The sequence below is a fragment of the Mus musculus genome, chromosome 9, assembly GCF_000001635.26.
Source record: "Mus musculus strain C57BL/6J chromosome 9, GRCm38.p6 C57BL/6J".
Taxonomy (NCBI): Eukaryota; Metazoa; Chordata; class Mammalia; order Rodentia; family Muridae; genus Mus; species Mus musculus.
In genome coordinates, this window is record NC_000075.6 from 102,524,585 (window position 1) to 102,540,765 (window position 16,181).

At 50.9% G+C, this 16,181-nt stretch overlaps 1 protein-coding gene across 3 annotated transcripts in view; it reads left to right on the forward strand.

The window, feature by feature from the left end:
* Ky (kyphoscoliosis peptidase) overlaps positions 1-16,181 on the forward strand; it is a 40,493-nt gene that overhangs the window by 18,830 nt on the left and 5,482 nt on the right. The window contains exons 6-11 of one of the 3 annotated variants that reach the window (XM_006511647.1): positions 814-896; positions 2,112-2,220; positions 3,316-3,433; positions 13,017-13,205; positions 14,414-14,604; positions 15,221-15,491. In XM_006511647.1, the coding sequence (XP_006511710.1) occupies positions 814-896; positions 2,112-2,220; positions 3,316-3,433; positions 13,017-13,205; positions 14,414-14,604; positions 15,221-15,339 (809 nt within the window). In that variant the 3' untranslated portion in view covers positions 15,340-15,491. Of the gene's footprint in view, positions 1-813; positions 897-2,111; positions 2,221-3,315; positions 3,434-12,273; positions 12,700-13,016; positions 13,206-14,413; positions 14,605-15,220; positions 15,492-16,181 lie in introns of those variants that run through there. The other 2 variants (NM_024291.3, XM_006511646.4) reach the window with 2 other exon arrangements.

Sequence of the window (16,181 nt, forward strand, 5' to 3'; positions counted from 1 at the left end):
ATGTGAGGCACTCAGCAGGAGCTAGCCAGTTATTCCCCTTCTGGTGGGGGCGGCTGAAGTATGGCTGGGTTTCGGACCACACTAGATGGTTATATCTGCATTAAGATGCCCCAGGTCCAACTCTATGGGTAAACACAAACCAGGATGATGTCACCTCCTGAATCCCTGATCTGCCTCCCAGAACAGACTGGGGCACTCCTACATCCAATTGGAAAATAGAGGTGGACACTAGCCATAAACCAATATCAGCATCCTATTCTCTCTCTCCCTTTCTACCCCCATGGCCTGACTCAAAGTCTGGGTGCCCTACTGAGACCCTGGTGACCAGCTCTACCAGACTTCCTTACACCTAGCATGCCTTGTGGTACCTTACACCAAACACTTGGCCATGGGTCCTCCCCGATTAAGAATACCAGGGGCCAGCAACACTACTTACAGAAAGTTAAAAAAAAAAAAAAAACCTTAAACTAATTATCAGGGGTGGGAAAGTGGATTGCATCATCCTTTCAGTAATTGTCTGGGTACAATTGAGTCAGCCAAGGTTTTTAATGCTGAATCTCCAGGGTCTTCAAAATAATCTCAAGTTCCCTGTGAATCTTCAAGATGACCATAGGGGTAGTCACAGTTCCTAGGCAACTTTGCCCAAACAAACGTTTCTAGGAGGTACAGCTCTTGGAATGAGTGTGTTGGTGTAAGAAAGGTTAAAGAGCCATGGATCCTCCAAGTGACTATTAGGATTGGGCTCACAGCCCTCCTCAGGGGTCCCCCACCCCACCCACCCCCCGTACTGACTTGGTTTCCCTGTGTTAACAGCCTACCCCTGGGACAGATCCAGTTTGAAATCCATGCCCCTGGACCTCCGGCTCTTTGAAAAACTGGATGCCTCTGCCTCACAGGTAGGAGAATTGACTCCCTTGGCTAAAGGCCCCAAAGGTGACTTGGAGTTCCCCAAGTCAGGATAAAAGAGCCTACCTCCAAGGCCTCTCTTGATCATACACTGAGTAAACCAGATGGATGGTCTATGGCTGTCCTTTCACAGTGTACCTTCGTTACTTTGTAATGGCTGTGATCAAATAACTGGCAAGAGGCAAGATGATGGAGGGAGAGTTTGTTTTGGCTTACAGTTTGAGGAGGCACTGTGTCTCGGGGCAGGGAGGGTATTGAGCGTGAGGTGACTAGACAAATTGCAACCCTAGGCAGGAAGAGAACAGACAGGAAATGGAGCAGGCTATAAAACCTCAAGGCCTGGCCTCCAGTGATCTACTTCTTCCAGCAAGGCTCTGCCTCCTGAAGGCTCCACAACCTTCTCAAAGAATGCCACCAGCTGGGGACCAAGTGTTTAGATACATGAGCCTATGGAGGACCTTACACATTTCAATACCACCAGTGTGGATGCGGAACAGGAAGCCCAAGGGTTGTGTTAAACCCATAGGCAATGCCTTAGTTACTTTTTTCTTGCTGTGACGAAACACCATACCTTGGGGAGAATAGGGTTTATTTCATCTTATAACTTATAGTCCCTTATCCAAGGACATGGAGGCAGGAACTCAAAGCAAGAAGCCTAGAGATAGAAACTGATGCCTAGGCCATGAAGAACACTGCTTACTGGCTTGCTCCTCGTGGCTTGCTTTCCTGTAGCACTCAGGACCACCAGCCCGGAGATGACAATACCTCCCACGTCATTCATCAGTTAAGACAATAAGACAAGCTTGTCCGCAGGCCAATCTGGTGCGGGGTATTTCTCAATCGAGATTTCTTCTTCCCAAATGACTCTAGCTTGTGGCAAGTTGACATAAAACTAGCCAGCGTAGATCAGGTTTAGTAAATCTTAACCATGACCACAGGCTGCTGTAGCTACCCGAATACCTGCCTGGCTGGTCCCAGATGGGAAGAGGAAAGCTGAGGTGGCTCTAGCACCTGGGCTTCAACTGGCCAGCACACATGCCCTGTCCAACTCCCCTAACGCCACACTATTTATCCCCCACCACCCTCTGCCCTCCTGGGCCCCGTTCCAGCTTCCTCACTGGAGAAAGAGTAGCTGGCCAGATTTGGTGGGTGTCACACTCCCATCCTCCCCTGACCCCCATAGAATCTGATTTTTCTGCTCCCAGGTGACAGTCAAGAGTGGCCTGAATGAGCTGGTGAGTGACTTGCTCCAGGAAGCCCACAGCGATCTGGAAAGGGTCAGAGCCATCTGGATCTGGATCTGCCACCATATAGGTATGCCACCATATAGGTATGCCACCATATAGGTATGCCACTAAGGGGGTAGCACCGGGGACCCTGGATGCCCCTTCCTTCAGATCCCTGCTTCTGTTGCCTCATCAGAGTGAGGAGTTAGGTCAGGGGGACGTGCCTGAAGTAACCAAGGAAGGTAAAAGCCACCCTTCTGAACTGGGCCTTCACCCAGAAGCTGACCTCCCTGGGTCCAGGATTCCTAGTAAGCCCCGCTCTACAGAGATGAGAACCCAGGACGGCCCATCACCAAGAGGGTGACCACAGACTGAGGAGGACACAGCTGTATGAACACCAGAAGGTCCTAAGACAAGTGCCAGCTAGGGCAAGTGCTCATATTCCTGTCTCCTGCTGTCCCACCTGTGTCCCCGGCCGCTGGCTTCCACCTACTCCCAGGGTTCTCCAAGCCATCTTAGAAACCTGGGCCTGAGCGGCTGCCCACTGCTCTCTGAGAGACAGTTAAGGGAATCTTGCCAGGTCCTGACAAGTCACAGGCTTCCCTTGCTGAAGCCTGCAAGTGGGGGAGATGGTGGCCAACTGAGTGGCGGGGTGGACCCTTGTTCCTTTGACATGAAGAACAGCCAGTGTCCCACCTGGATTCCCCGAGGCTCTTCTTTGTCCTCCAGGTGCAACTTAGAAAATGTAGTCACCCAAGGTCTGAACCTGAGGGCGGGTGCCTCCTTCCCTACACCACCACCAGCTTTCTTCCCCCTCTTAGACAAGGTTTCATTAGGCAGCCCTAGCTGGCCTGGAACTCACTATGTAGACTAGGCTGGTCTTGAATTCACAGAGATCTATCTGCCCACCTCTACTTTCTGAGTGCTGGGATTAAAGGTGTGCGCTATGAGGACCAGGTGGTCCTCTCCGCTTTGGCCGCGATGTCCCTTTTGCCACCTACACAAAAGGTGACCACATCTGGCTAGGTTGGGGTCCTGTTTCTGTTCATGCCACCATTTCCTCCTGAGCACAGCTGGGGGGTGAAGGCTATCCTATGGGCTCTGTGGCTTTCCCTTCCTCACTGAGCCATCCTCGTGCACCTGGGAGCCTTGCGTGCCCACAGCCGCCTCCTCTGTCCTCCAGAGTACGACGTTGAGGCTGCCCAGGAGAAGGACCGCCAGGCCTTCAAACCCACTGACATCCTGAGGACCCAGAAGACCAACTGTGATGGTTACGCCGGCCTCTTTGAAAGGATGTGCAGGTATGAAAGACAGCCTGTGATAAGCAAGAGTCCCCGGGCTGTCACCCGACTGCCTGCTTCTTTCTTCTCTTTCGTCCCTCTGTGCCTCTGCCCCCATTGCCAGGTCTGGAGCTTGAGTTTGCAAACTCTGCCGGGGAATCCAAGTGAGTCCTGAAAAGGTCAATTTCTCCCTTTTTAACACCAGCGTAATTGACTTTGGACCATCTGCCGGGCTTCGCCATGCATTAACATAATGGCAGATGAATGCACAAAGATAATTTGGTTATAAAAGGCCCCTTTTCTGCCTTCTCCCTTCACTGTGCAGCTGAAGGTTAAAAGAATGGCAGGCCTGGAAGCCAGAGGACAGTGGCCGCTGACGCCAAGGAGACTATGAAAGGCTGTCCTTTGAGGAGGGAGAGGGGCCGTGCTTGGAAAGATCCATTGGTAGGAAAGCTCAGTAGCCAGGAAGTGGTTCTCTGTGCCTTGGGGCCCCATTCTCAGAGCTATGGCACAGACACAGGCCCAAGTGGGAGAACTGGCTGAAGTAATTCTTGGTAACATCAAGACAGTCTCAAGTCCGGGGGAGCCATACGGATGGATTTCTGAGGTCACCTGGGTTCTCCTAGGGAACAAGCAGGAAGTGAGTGATTGGCTATGTCCCTGAAAAGCTGTGAGTAGGTCTCAGATACCCAGTGTCCACCTATCGGGACTGCAGGTGGCAGTTGTCAAACCACAGTAACAGATGCTCTCCAGTCGAGCAGCTGGCATGGCTTAGCGTTGTGCTGCTGGTCCCCTGTGGCCTTGTGTGCACTTGTGTGTGCCCTGTCTTGAGATGCACACAACCCATTCTCGGCCTGAGCTCCAGTGCCTCCCAACCCTGTATTACCGCTTCCAGGTATAGGCAGATACCTGGTTCTGGGTCCCTCTAGCCCTCCTGCCCAACTCCCTGCTCCAAACTTCCACTTCCCATCTCTGGGACCCTAGCCTCAGAGACAACCTGGGCAGGATCCATGCTGGCTGACCCACTGTTCTCCCTCCAGCAGTACCTTCTACTTCTCCAAGTTCCCAGTGACATCCCCAGCCCCAGAGCCAGGTGCCCCATTGTCTTTGGGCATCCCTGTCCCTGGGTTCCCAGTGTCTTTCAAAGTCCTCCAAAACTTGACCTCAGCCACCTGCTGGCTCTGCACCTCGAAGCAACACTCACACAACACTTCCGCTTCCGCTTCCCATGAGTGCACAGCCCTTCCTGGCATTTCTCTAGGCCCCACCCCAGAGCCTCCTTCCTATCCTTTGACATCTGACCTTGTCTACTAACTTGTGTGAGTTACATTAGGTTTTCATCTTGTAGCTCTTTACTCCAGGTGATGATGAGGAATCAAATCCAGGGCCTTTCCCAGGGAAAACAAACAATCTACCACTAAGCCTTAGCCCTCCCATGGTGCTCCAGACAGACTCTAGCTCTGTAGCTCAGGCTCGCTTTGAATTCACTGTGTGGCAAGGCTGGCCTAAGTGCTGGGATTATGGGTATGCAACAACTGTTCTGCTAATAATTTTTTTAACTATATTATGTTTAGTTAGTTAGTTAGTTAGTTATGCCTCTGTCTCTCTGGGGGCGGGGGAGAGGGGAGGCATATACATGTCATAGCATTCATGTGAAGGTCAGAGGTCAACTTTCAAAAGTCAACTCTGTCTTTGTAACATGAGGGAATTGAACCAGGCTTGGTGGCAAGTGCTTTTACCCACTAAGCCATCTTGTCAGCCCACTAATAACTTTTTTGAATTAAAAAAAAAAAAATGCTTTCTGTAAATAGTCTCCAAAATGTACAAGACAAGGAAAACAACTAATTGGCTCTGAATCACCTAGGTAGAGTTGAGATAGTGACGCCCACGTGCCTTCCCAGGTGATAGTGACACCCATGTCCCTTCCCAGGTGACAGTGACACCCATGTGCCTTCTCTGGCTTGTTCTCAGCACAGTTCTCTCTATGTGCCTTTCTTCCTGTGTCTTAATCCCCCGCCCCTCTTCTGCCTCTCTGAGAACATCTGGCCCAGAATTCTCCACACAGTAGACCCTCAATTGGCATTTACACACAGTAGGCTTTTAATAGGCATTTTCAGAATGGTGAGAAGCAAGAAGGATATGCCTGGCAGACGTGTGTGTTTTCTTTTGAATAACAGAACACCACCGGGTTTTCAGTGCCTGCCTGGCATCTTTCAGAATGTGGTTGTTTTCATAGGAATTTGTAAATTTGAAAACACTTGGATTTCTTTTTCTTTTTTTCTCATGATGGGTTTTGTTTTGAGGTTTATTTTTTTAAGAAGTATTTATTTTATTTTATATAGAGGAGTATACTGTAGCTGCCTTCAGAAGAGGGTATCAGATCCTATTACAGATGGTTGTGAGCTACCATGTGGTTGCTGGGATTTGAACTCAGGACTTTTGGAAGACGAGTCAGTGCTCTTAACCACTGAGGCATCTCTCCAGACCCTGGATTTTCTTTCTAGTTGATTCATTCTTTCACAATTTCATATGCATATTATACTTTGAATGTCTCCCCCATAGTCCCCTCACCTCCTTCCCCTCCCACTAAACCCCTTCTTCCTAACAGACTCCCCCACTCCTATTTTCATGACTTTGGGGGCCACTCTATTTTATTAGGGTTGTCTACAAGAGTAGGGGTTAGTTAAATAAGGGTAGCTTACCACTGAGAAATTTGGCTCTCCTGCCCCCCCCCCCAACAACCCTTAACTGCCTAGAACTTCCCAGAAAGGGGTGGGGCCTCATGAGCCCCGCCCCCATCCATCCTTGATGGACTCACCAGCTCTGCCTCCTCACTGCAGGACTCCTGCAGGTGGCAACAGTCTTGAGTCTTGCAAGCATGTCTGTATGTCTCCTGAGTCTCCCGGCTCACTGTAGATGTGCCACAGGTACAGTCAGAAAGACCAGGGCCCCCATCCCTAACTGACCACTTATGAGTTTTGTTCATTTAGGTAAGGCAGCTTCCTTTCAGGCCTCGGTTTCTTCATCTGTATTTTAGGGACTGTATTGCTTTCAGGGCGGAACAGTAGAGCATGCCACGTGGAGGTGCCGCTCAACTGACTTGGGAAATGCTATTTTTTTTTAAGACTTGCGCCATCTTTCATAAGCATTGGAGCATTTTTGCGGAACTTTCCTACTGCCTCTGCTAGCCCACCCACATAGATCCAGAAAACTGACGCTTGCCTTGATTGACTCTGTCGGCTCTCTGACCTGTTCCAGATGCTTAACAATGGCCACATCCTGCCCTGCAGCTCATCATTAAAATACACCCCCAACATTTCACATCAGTTAAAGTTAGTCTCAACCTAGCGATGACCATGCACAAAATCCCTTGCACTGCCTGGGACACTTAACAGTAGCTCAGGGTTCGGTGAACTCCCTTAAGTGTCGCCTTAAGGATCAGTAACCCATTCGTGCATGGCCTCCCTAAGCCCCTTGACCCCTGGAATGGCTGCCAATCATTTGGTAAATTCATTAGTTGGTTCCTTAATAATTGCAGACACGCAATCCACACCTGCTTATTGAGTCTGTGGACTGCCAGGGTGGCCTCTTAGAAAGCGCCGTCCTCGGAAGTCCTGCCTAATGCTCTGCTTCCTGGCCAAGGGCCTCATTAAAGACTGATTTAACAGAGCAGTTTGGTAAGGACTTAGATATTCCCAGGCATTCTCTGTTTCCCCCTTTGTCTTTCCTACATTTCCGATGTGGTGTGTTTTGTTAGCTCTCTCGTCGCCCCGTGTAATTGCTGGTCCAGTTTCTTCCCGGCTTTCTATCATTGAGCAGTAAGTCTGTCTTCAGCCCCGATTGCCCACAGCCTTAATTGATTCTGCCTAATCTCCTTGCAGGGGCCAAGGTTAATTCCCCAGGCACCTGCCACTGAGTCAGCCTGCAGTAAATTCTCTCCCCCACTGTAATCATGGCCCCAGTAACACCAGCCAGCAAATTTTTCCAGAGATTTGAGGTAACCGGCGCTTTATTGCCAGTCTGAAGCTTTGGCACTGAGCAGGCTGGTTGTCACCAATCATATGTCAGCTGCATTTCCATCCATCTTCCATGACATCTTCTAGTCCCGTGAAGAGCAAGGACAGAGGCATGCCTGCTTGGTTAGCTGCTGGTGGCCAATGTGACCATAGTGGCCATCCAAGCCTCTAGGGAGATTCTCCAGGAGCTGGGTGGTCTTTCTTATTTTCTTCTTTTTCAGCAGTATTGGAGACTGAACCCAGAGTCTTATATATGCTAGCCAGCTAAGAACCCTATCACTGAGCTGCCTCTCCGTTAAGTTTTTGAGTCAGCATCTCTCTGAGTTACCCAGGCTGATCTTCAACTCACTCGGCAACTCAGGCAGACCCTGTACTTGTGACTTTCCTACCTCAGCCTCCAGAGTGCTAGAACTAAAGTACTCCAGAGTAGAGAGAACTAAAGGCCTGCATCCGCCCAGAGCTGCCTTAAATAATTTAATTATTGCCAGCACTGACTTTGTCACATAAGGCCTCTGAAAGGGACACCTAAACTCCCCCTCCACTGTGGCTACACTGGAGGAGGATACAAGCTCGAATTCTTTCTCGGATCATCTCTTCATTTCATTGTATATCACCTACAGTCCTACATATGAAAGCAGGATGTTGGTCTGCAAAAGTCCTGACATAGTTTGAAAGCTCTCAGACTGTGTCTCAGGACTGCTGGACCCCAGGATTGTCTTTACTTTAGCTGGCTGTGTGTCACCAAGTCAGGTAGCCTTTCTCTCAAAGCCACAGTTAGACAGGAAACCTCTGAGATCATGCCTAGGAAGCCAGAGGTGGACAGGTGTGTGGCAAGGATAGAGAGATACCTAAGTTTATAAGAAATCAAATCCAAGTGTTGAGAGAGATGCCGCTGCTTATGCCCTGCTTAGAAATCACACGCCTTCAACAAGATAATGAAAGAAAAGAACGTTTCATTTAGCATGGTCAAAGGCTGCTGTGCGCAGTGTTCCTGCCTGCCCAAGCCCCTCACCTACACTCCCAGCTTCTCACAGGCTATACCTGTATCACATAGCTCCTGTGGCAGGGCCTGGACCTTATCTGTATCAAACAACCATCAAGGTCTGGACTGTCAACTCCTCACTCTGTACCCAGGGGACACACCACAGCAAGCTGGTATGCTCAGATCTTTGATAAGTGACAAGGAAATGTGCTCATAGCTCCAGAAGCCAGCCAAGGTCACTAGGTAATGGCACCTTCCATTTGCCCACCCCTCTACTCAGTGCATATTCATCAGGCTGCAGAGGAAGGTCAAGTGTTCTTCAAAGCCTCAGATCATTGGTTGGGTCCCCGAGCCCCAGCCCTGGCTGGGAATGGGCTGCTGCTTGCTCCTGATGTTCTGGGTGTCGCAAAAGGATTGCTCGTGAGTCCTGCATGCAAGCTGGCTTTGCAATATCAGATGCACATCCTCCCTGTGCTAGTGCCCCAACAGTGGTACTGTCAGGACTCTCAGATGGAGAAGCAGGATTCTGCAGCCTAAGGTTGTTACATAGACAGACGGCCTTGGGCTGTGTTTGGGGCTGGCTAGCCAAGCTACTCGGCAGGTAGAAACATGTCTCACCTGAGATCCCTTCTTCAGCACTTTTTTGCCTCAGTCTGGTGTTTCACAGATCCTCCTGCTTCGCAAGCACAAGCTCTTCTAAGGCAGCCACTGAGCCTTGTGTTGGAACAATCTCTCACTGTGGTTCATTGTGTGTCATGTGCTGCCCCCCCCCCTTCACACACACACCCACGCCCAGTGCCGGTTCTTGTGCTTGACACACCATTTGTACGGTCAGAGCTCTTTCAATGATGTGAAGGGGTCACGGATTGTGGTCTGATCAGGAACCAGAGAGGCTCGATAGATAGTTCTACAATCAGATAGATAGTTTTATGCCTGTGAAATATTTAATTTATATAAAAACTACGGATTACTGACAACACTTTACATTGTGACTTCTGTCCAATTCATCTTACACATAGTTGTCAGATAATAAAATAACCCCATGTCATACTCCAGCAATGCATAAACTTACAGCTGACTTCATTTTTCATCTTAGTTCTGCCACAGGCAATCCCCACGGCCCTTTCTCCTTCTCCTCGGTCTGTCAGAGGAGAATTGCCCCCTGGAGATCACTTAATGCCAACCATCCTTTTTAGCCCATAATGAACCTGGCAAGGTCACTGCAGGTGACTGGTAGAGGTAGCAATAGAGTTCTGATTTCCTGGCTGCGGTCAATGGCCACCCATTCCAGCTTGGAGCAATATAGGTACATGTCACTCATCCTTTCTCCCTCCTATGGCTCGTTCCTGGGCTGGGCAAGACCCTTCCCCACTTGCTTCTCCTGGGTGGAAGAATACCTCCCACTCACTGTTTAAAACAAGCTTCCCCCAGTTGGAGGAGACACAGTCTGCCTACAGGAGAGGCCAGTTCACTCCAGCACCCAGAGAAGATGTGGATGCTAAATGCTCCCCACTCCTTCCTTGCTCCTGATGCTCTGAGCAGAAAGCAAGCACCAGACAGCAATCCAGACCCCAGCGTTCCACTCACCGCTTGCCCTTCCTGCGAAGTGAGCCATTTGCAAACACAAAGGTTCCCAGGACTTCCCTTTGCCCTCCACACCAGGCTAAAATTTACATACACAGTGTTTTCGAGCAACAATGGGGAATAATTCACTGAAGAATATAACCTAAGTTTTCCCAATTCTATAACGAACACATAATCATATTTTAAAATGTTGTCGTGCTCCCTCCCCCGCCCCGCCCTGCTTCTTTTTACAGTACTGGAGAGAGAGTCTTCGCTCTTGCATGCAAGGCAAGCACTCTGGGCCTGACCTACAGCCCCCCCCCCAAAAAAAAGTAAGATGCAGAGGAATTTAAATAAACACACCTATAACCCCATTTCCGAGGGATCAAGAATCTCTCCCTACCCAACCCTGCCCTCGTTCTCCATGAATATATATATTTACACTCAGAGAGACTGTCTGCCGTGGCTTCCTGCCTCAGAAAGACCTTCTGTTCTGGGACTCATTTTGGACCGTCACCAGTAGAAAACCCTACCACCAGGGTCTAGCAACTCTTGGTGTTTGTCAACAGAATGTCCCCAAGTGTTCCTGAAATAACTTCACAGGGCCCAGCTGCTATAATATCGTGAGATTCCCTAGGGAACCCTGGAGACCTAACGCCTCTTTGGCACTGCGGACAGGAGGGGAGGGATTTAATTTAATTGATCATATAGTTCCCAAATAAAAGACACAAAACATTTATATTTAAAACAAGCTGTAACAGCACTAGAGCTGGGCAGATATCAGCCCTCTGTGTTATTTTGTCTACTTCCTTGTCAATAACCCAGAGATATCACTTGCTTTGTTCCCCCTGGGCTGCTCCTACTCCAACTGGCTGGCCCTCATGGCCATGGGGTCATGATCAGCCTACCTCATGGTATCTTCTTCCTCCTTCTCTCCTTGTGGTCTCTGCTTCAGACTCCAAGCCCAGAAACCAAAACCTGCCTACCTCTCTTCTGCCCAGCTGCAGGCCGTAGGCGTCTTTATTGACCAATCAGGGATAACTTGGAGGGCAATGTTACATAGCGCCAATTGGGTGTACAATGAGGATTTCCTCGTCTCTGGAGGCAACCAGACGTTGGGGTTCAGTACTCAGCGTTACAATATGTAACAACAGACCAAACCTCAACAGGGACCATCAAATGTCACCCCCTGAAAGGAGTCTCGGTGTGAGTCGCCTCAGCGTGGCTCTGCAGGGAAAGGAGGGCTACAGCGGATGTGGTGACATACCACCATCGTTATCTGCATGTGATGCAATAAGAGAAATGAGAATCTCTTCATTTTCATGCTACCACATTTGCCCCAGTGACCCAGCAAATGACGCATAAGTGTACGTCAGTGACACTCAGTGTGGCCTTCTACTAAATGTGAGCTAAATACCCATCTCCATGGGCAAGCCTCTCCCTACACTCACAGTCAGTATGTGATCTTCTGACCCCATTAGTCTAAGACCCTGTTGTTTAATGGGACTGGAGATTCAGACCCAATGCATCCTGAGAGTGACCAGGCCCGGCTACCTGATGTGGGCCTCAGAGAGATGTTCAGGATCAGCACTGTGTGGAGGGTGGGTAGTTGTTGAGGTGCAGATGGGGTTCCACTGACGAATCACTTTGGGAATCCAGGACTCAGTAGACTTGTGAATTTATTATACCAGTTTTCACAAATGCAAGAAAAGTGTTGGGGCAGAGCAACTCAGCACCAGGGCCAGCAGGCCCGGGGCCAGCAGCTCCATGTAGGTCAGACTGGTACTGTCCATTTGTCCATTGCCATGTTGGGGAAGAGCTGCTGAAGAGAGAGGCCAGTGGGTGGTGGGGAAGGCAGGGCCCTCAGGGGACTTGCTGATTCAGCCTTTGGAGTGTTGGCCACAGCCCAGACCTGGTTTTATGAGGTCTCTAAAAGTGACAGGCACTCCATCTCCCACAGTTCAACTTTCCCCAAAGTGATACCTGCATTGCTGCGTGCCATGGGGATACCCTGTCAAAAAGACAAGGCCAGCCAGTCAACGTTTCCACTCCTCGAGGAGCAGGTAGAGACTTCAAAATGGTGGCTGTCTCAGTCAGGGTTACTATTGCTGTGATGAGACGCCATGACCAAAGCAACTTGGGGAGGAAAGAGTTTATGCAGCTTATGCTTCCACATCACAGTTCATCATCGAAGGAAGTCAGGACAGGAATTCAAACAAGACAGGAACCTGGGAGGCAGAAGCTGGTGCAGAGACCATGGAGGAGCCCTGCTTAGTGGCTTGCTCCTAATGGCTTGCTCAGTCTGCATTTTATAGAACCCAAGATCACTAGCCCAGGGGTGTCGCCACCCACAATGGCCTGGGTTCTCCCCTTATTAGTCATTTAGTAAGAAAATGCCCTTTGATCTTGCCTACAGCCCGATCCTATGGAGGCATTTTCTCAATAGAGGCTCCATCCTCTGATGACTCTAGCTTGTGTCAAGGTGATGCAAAACTGGCCAATGCAGAGGCCCAGGCAGGTAGTCAAGGAAGGATATTAATGCACCATGGTGCTTTCTGTTCCTTCCTCATGGAGGCCAAAGCTGATGGTCTGGTCTCCTGGCAGCCAGCCCATTCTCCTAGGTTGGTTCTGGACCAGTTTGCCTGCCTTCCCAAGCCCATGCAGAGGGGAACAGCCAGGAATCAGAGCTCAGCTACCTCCTCTCTCATCACCAGCACCTGCCGGAGGTATGCTGGCTTCCCCGCCTCTGTGTGCAGCTCTTTCGCATTGGTTTTCTTCCAAGAACATCTCTGTCTCCCAGCTCCCTGCATTCTCGAGGCCGTCCTCACTCTTGTCCTGATTTTTCCTCCTGAGATGCTGTACATCGGATCATGGCAAGCAGGCCCTGGGGAGACACTTCAGAAGTAAGCTGAAGAGTCTCAGGGGAATAGCAAACAACAGGGCTGCAGTCAGTCTGCACGGGCAGGGCCTGCCAGCACTCTGGATCCCTGTCCACACACCCCTAGCACTCAAGCCCCTTCTCAGACCCATGTCCCATCCCCAGGGTTGCTGGTGTGCAGTGTGTCACCGTGCCTGGCTACTCCAAGGGCTTTGGCTACCAGACCGGCCAAAGCTTCTCCGGAGAGTTCGACCACGCCTGGAACGCTGTGTACCTTGAGGGTCGTTGGCACCTGGTGGACAGCACCTGGGGCAGCGGCCTGGTGGACACCACCACCTCCAAATTCACCTTCCTGTAAGTACGAAGCTCAGTTTTGTCCGTGTCTTTCCTATCTGTGTGTGGGGTGCAGACAAGGTTGAAGAAGGGAGGCATGTGGGGGAAGGGAAGGGCCAAGTGTTAGAGGAAGACCGGACAGCCTTGCCTAGCTACTCTCGCCTTCCCAAAAGCTGGTTCCAGGTCGCTTGCAAGGAGCTGAATTTTCTTGTCACCTCTGCCCTCTGTGACTCCTCTGACTCTCCATGAGTCCATAAAGCTAAACCCAGGAGCCCCTCCTGTTTGCCCCAGGTCACATATGAGGAGGGGCGAGGCTAAGGTGCCTCCTTTGTGCTCCATCTTCTCCTCCAATTCCTGTTCTCTGAAGGAGGAAGAAGGATGCAGTTGGCAGAAAGGAGAGGTGTAGGTGGGGCTAAGCCACCTGGGTCCTTACGGTGCAGTCTGGATCATCCTCTAAGGCTTGTTCAACCCTGAACTTAACCTTCAGCCAAGCATGGCATTTTCATGGGTCGTGATGTCCCTCAGCAGCCTAGATCCCCCTTTATTTGGGAAACGAACTGTTTCCTCCAATGTGTGCAAGTGAAACTTTGGCCCTCCACACTCACCCTACATAGAGCTGTTACCCTCAACAGTGCCCCCCTTAGGCGGAGCAAAGCCCCCCAAGCCCAGGCTGTCTCCCTTTCCTTCTCTTTGTCTCTGTCTCTGACCAGCCCTAAGGAGCCACAGAAGTTCCCCTGCTGCATACCCCCTTCCCCCTGGCACAGGGGCAAGAAGGGTCCAGCGCAACTAGAACACTGTCCCCTTGCCTCCCTACCTCCCCATCCTCTCGCTGTCCACACCCGCTCTACGGATCATGGTTTTGGTCCTTTCAAACCACTTTTGGGCATTAAACAGAGAGAAAGCTGTCCTTTCTACCTCACCCTATCCATAACCTCCCAAGGCTCTGCGAGCAGGCCCTGAGTTCATGCTGTGGCCTTGTCTCAGAAGGGACCTCAGATCCCCTGTGGCCCCAGGATCTGCACACAGCCACCCGAAGAGTCTCCAGTGCCCGCATTAGGACCACAGATCGTCCTGCCGACAAACTTCTGTTATCAGCAACACCCAATCCAGTGGTTGGGTCAGCTAGACAAAGATTTCCCAAAGCTCCCCCGTGAGATACCCGGATGTGGGTGATAATGGTCAGGCCTACTCTCACACCCGGCTCCTAACCAGGTCTTCCTCTACTCCAGCTACAATGAATTCTACTTCCTCACCCACCCCGCCCTGTTCATCGAGGATCACTTCCCAGACAACAAAAACTGGCAGCTGCTGAAGCCGCCCCAGTCTCTGAGGCAGTTTGAGAACAGCATGTACCACAAGAGTGAATTCTACAACAAGGGCATGCTGAGCGCCCACCCGGAGACGTCCATGATCAGAACAGGTAAGGAGAAGCACAAGGCGGAGCCCCAGTGACGGCTGAAGCTCCCTTCCCACTAGAGTAAGCCAAGAAAATCAGACCACCAAGCTTAGCTATCTTCTATGGCCTGAGCTGACACTCATCGCCCCTTGACACAGCATGGAAACCATGGCTGCTGGGCGTTTGCAACACTCTTAAGGGGCAAGGCCTGACCCCAGGACCAGACCCCAGGCAGAGAGGATAAAGAAGTGTCATGGACCTCAAAGGACTCCCCCTAAAGGACTGTTTCTCATGCCTCTCTGGGGATCCAGAGCCTGGTCCTGCTCTTGGCGCACCACAGCAGGGGTCAGGAAGGCTGACCAGCCCACCTCCCCCTTCTCATCAAAGCCCAACCTGACAGCACCAGCTCTGCCACCAGGAGGCCTCCACACATCCCAGACAGAAGGCCTGAGATCCCAGAAGCAATCAACTGGGGGGGGGGGGTGGGCATGAGGGATGATGGCCTTGACCCCACCCCACCCCACCCCACCCCACAGGCTGATGGGATAAGGGGACAAGGCAGGGGGGTCCACGAGGGGGCAGTCAGGAGCAGGTACCTCTTGCCCATTGCACTTCCCATGGATTCTTGATCTGGATGCAGAGCTGCAGTGGTCTCTGGTTAGTCACAGACACGTGGCCGCTTCAGCAGCCCACAGCTGCTCACTTCAAAGATCATTTCCTGCACCTGAGTCTGGCAGAGGTCTGCGGTCTCTATCGTGAGACATGAAGCCACAAGAAAGACTCGAGCAGACCACAGTGCCCTCGTGATCATACTGCTGAGTTGAGTTTGCCTTTTTTTGGGAGATGTAAAAATGTAAACACCAGATTTCTTAATTTATACTAACCTAAAACTCAATTCCATATTCATGCTCCTTATTGTAAGAATATTTCTTGGTGCCTGTGAGTTGCCTTGAGAATAGAGCTTGAAAAGAAGCAAGGGAAGGGGGCAGGGCGTGAGGGTAGGGTGAAGAGGAAGGAGAGAGTCACAGATACAGGGAGGAGAGAAGAGGCAGAGAGAATAAAGAAGTGCCAGCCACAGTCCTTCAGTGGCCTTTGGGGTCCCCAATAATTCACCTCTTCTAAGATGCTCAGCACACTTCTGCCAAATGTTCTCTAAGACAAGTGCTAAGCTCTTCCAAAGAGCCTACAGCCCAGACAAAGGCAGAACATAGAAAAAACACTCCCATGATTCATTCTGGAAAATGGTGGGTTCTCTGGAAGAGGCCTCCAGCATCCCTCCAGCACCCCTCCAGCATCCATCCCTCCAGCATTCCTCCAGCACCCCTCCAGCATCCATCCCTCCAGCATCCCTCCAGCATCCCTCCAGCATCCCTCCAGCATCCCTCCAGCATCCCTCCAGCATCCCTCCAGCATCCCTCCAGCATCCCACCAGCATCCCTCCAGCATCCCACCAGCATCCCTCCAGCATGTCCAGCTCACCTGAAGGGCTGAAGCAGACTCTTTGCAGCCAGGTCTTTAGGGTGAGTCCCCACCATACATGGAATGGAGGATTAATAGTGGACGTGAACCAGACAGCCTTCTCCTTTGCCTTTCTCCATCCA